General features: G+C 40.3%; 1 protein-coding gene across 1 annotated transcript in view; it reads left to right on the top strand.

The window, feature by feature from the left end:
- The window catches only part of LOC106101958, a 99829-nt gene that overhangs the window by 15640 nt on the left and 82556 nt on the right, over positions 1-1633 (top strand). Inside the window, exons 4-5 of the mRNA XM_013281348.1 lie at positions 10-541; positions 954-1633. Coding sequence (XP_013136802.1) covers positions 10-541; positions 954-1633 — 1212 coding nt within the window. The remainder of the gene's footprint in view (positions 1-9; positions 542-953) is intronic.

Here is a 1633-nt window from a genome sequence, read left to right as displayed (position 1 = left end):
ATATGCAAGATGCCGGGTTTTACATGTGCAGTGCGGAAAATCGTGCGGGTAAAGCAGAAGTGACATTAAATTTGACTGTAGAGAAAAAATCTCAGACGAAAGGGTTCGGAGGACGTGCGTTAATGGCGGGAATGGCAGTGTCTGCAGTGGTAGTGTTAAGTTCATGTTTAATAGGACTATGTGCGTATGAAACTAGGAAGAAAAGACAATTGGATAGGTGGAATGAACAAATCGTGACGCCTAATCATCACGATAATAACTATGAAAAGATTGAGGCTAGTTACAAAAGTGTGTCTGAATTACCTCATGTTGTGTCTTCCGAAAACGGAAGTCGTAAAAGAGGAGATTACAGGAATGTTCCATCCCATGACCCGGAGGAAGAATTCGAGTCGTATGGGCAAGTTATACGAGAGGATCGCGATGCCCCTCACACACCCCCTATGGAGTCTAGTTGGCGACGAAATAAGTTTGAGCCAGCTAGGAGAGCTGGGGACACGGAACAAGATTTGCATATACCTCGTGTTAGCAATTATAACATAAGGTACTTGTGCTAATTAGTCTTTCCTGTTAGTAATAAGTAGTAACAATTTTCTTTTTGACTAAAACAATATGTTCTATATTAATATTATGACGATTGTATAACAATTGGTTTATCCTATAAAGTATACATGTTTCGGACTCCTAAGTAAAGGCAAAGTGTCGTACGTTAACGTTGTTAAAAATATTTTTTTAAAAGCAAGTCTAGTTTTACCGAAAATTATAAGTAAAATATGTTTTTGAACTAATACGGGGGAGACTATTTCGACTTTAATTTCAAGTATGTAATTTAATAAGTCAGGTTCTAATATAACTATATTTCTAAAATGATGCCAACTTACTAAATGGGGACAGATAATATTTGAAAGCATTAATTAAACGGTAAAGAAAATAACTGTATATTTTATTGTTTTCAGAACTGATGCCACCGACTCGATGCCAAGCTCCAATTCGACGGGAGTGCTGAGCGGTCACGTAGAAATTTTATCCGATAGCAATCGTTTCAATAACAACTCCCGCTCTTGTTCCCGACCACGGACCCGTGATCGCTTAGACAACGACCTGTCTGGAAGCGACAGCGAGAAAAATTATCCAGATCTTATAGAAATGAGCGCTCTCGGTACAACCAGCTACCTACGCAATGAAATAAAACACGACCCCTACTACTTTTATACGATACCGCGAAGAAAAGACGGAGATAGTCGAAGTCCACTTTTAAGTAGTCGAAGAAATAGCTCAGGGGGAGATTCTATTAATTTTAACGATAGAAACTATGAGAAATCTCGTCAGAGAGCTGCCAGTCGTCGATCTAGTAGTTTTTTAGATTTATCAGTGGGTGGTAGTCGAACGCGTCGTAACCCCAGTCTCCCAGCATCCCCTTCTAGAGACCAGTCTACTCTTCCGTCCGCCACTCCGCTATTAGACCTATCGGGGCTCCGAGATTATTCGCGTGCCGGTCAACGATTGGAGGAATTTGATTTTAGAGCTTCGCAATTGGAGAAATTCCTCGAAGAGTATAGATGTTTAAGGGAACAACTTTCGAAGATGAAGGAAACGAGAGAAAATTTACAAAGGACGAGAGCGGCAGAACATGATG

This window comes from Papilio polytes, unplaced genomic scaffold (assembly GCF_000836215.1).
Source record: "Papilio polytes unplaced genomic scaffold, Ppol_1.0 DF823934.1, whole genome shotgun sequence".
NCBI classification, from domain to species: Eukaryota; Metazoa; Arthropoda; class Insecta; order Lepidoptera; family Papilionidae; genus Papilio; species Papilio polytes.
The sequence above is the reverse complement of the archived record's forward strand: the minus strand, read 5'-3'. Positions and strand labels throughout refer to the sequence as shown.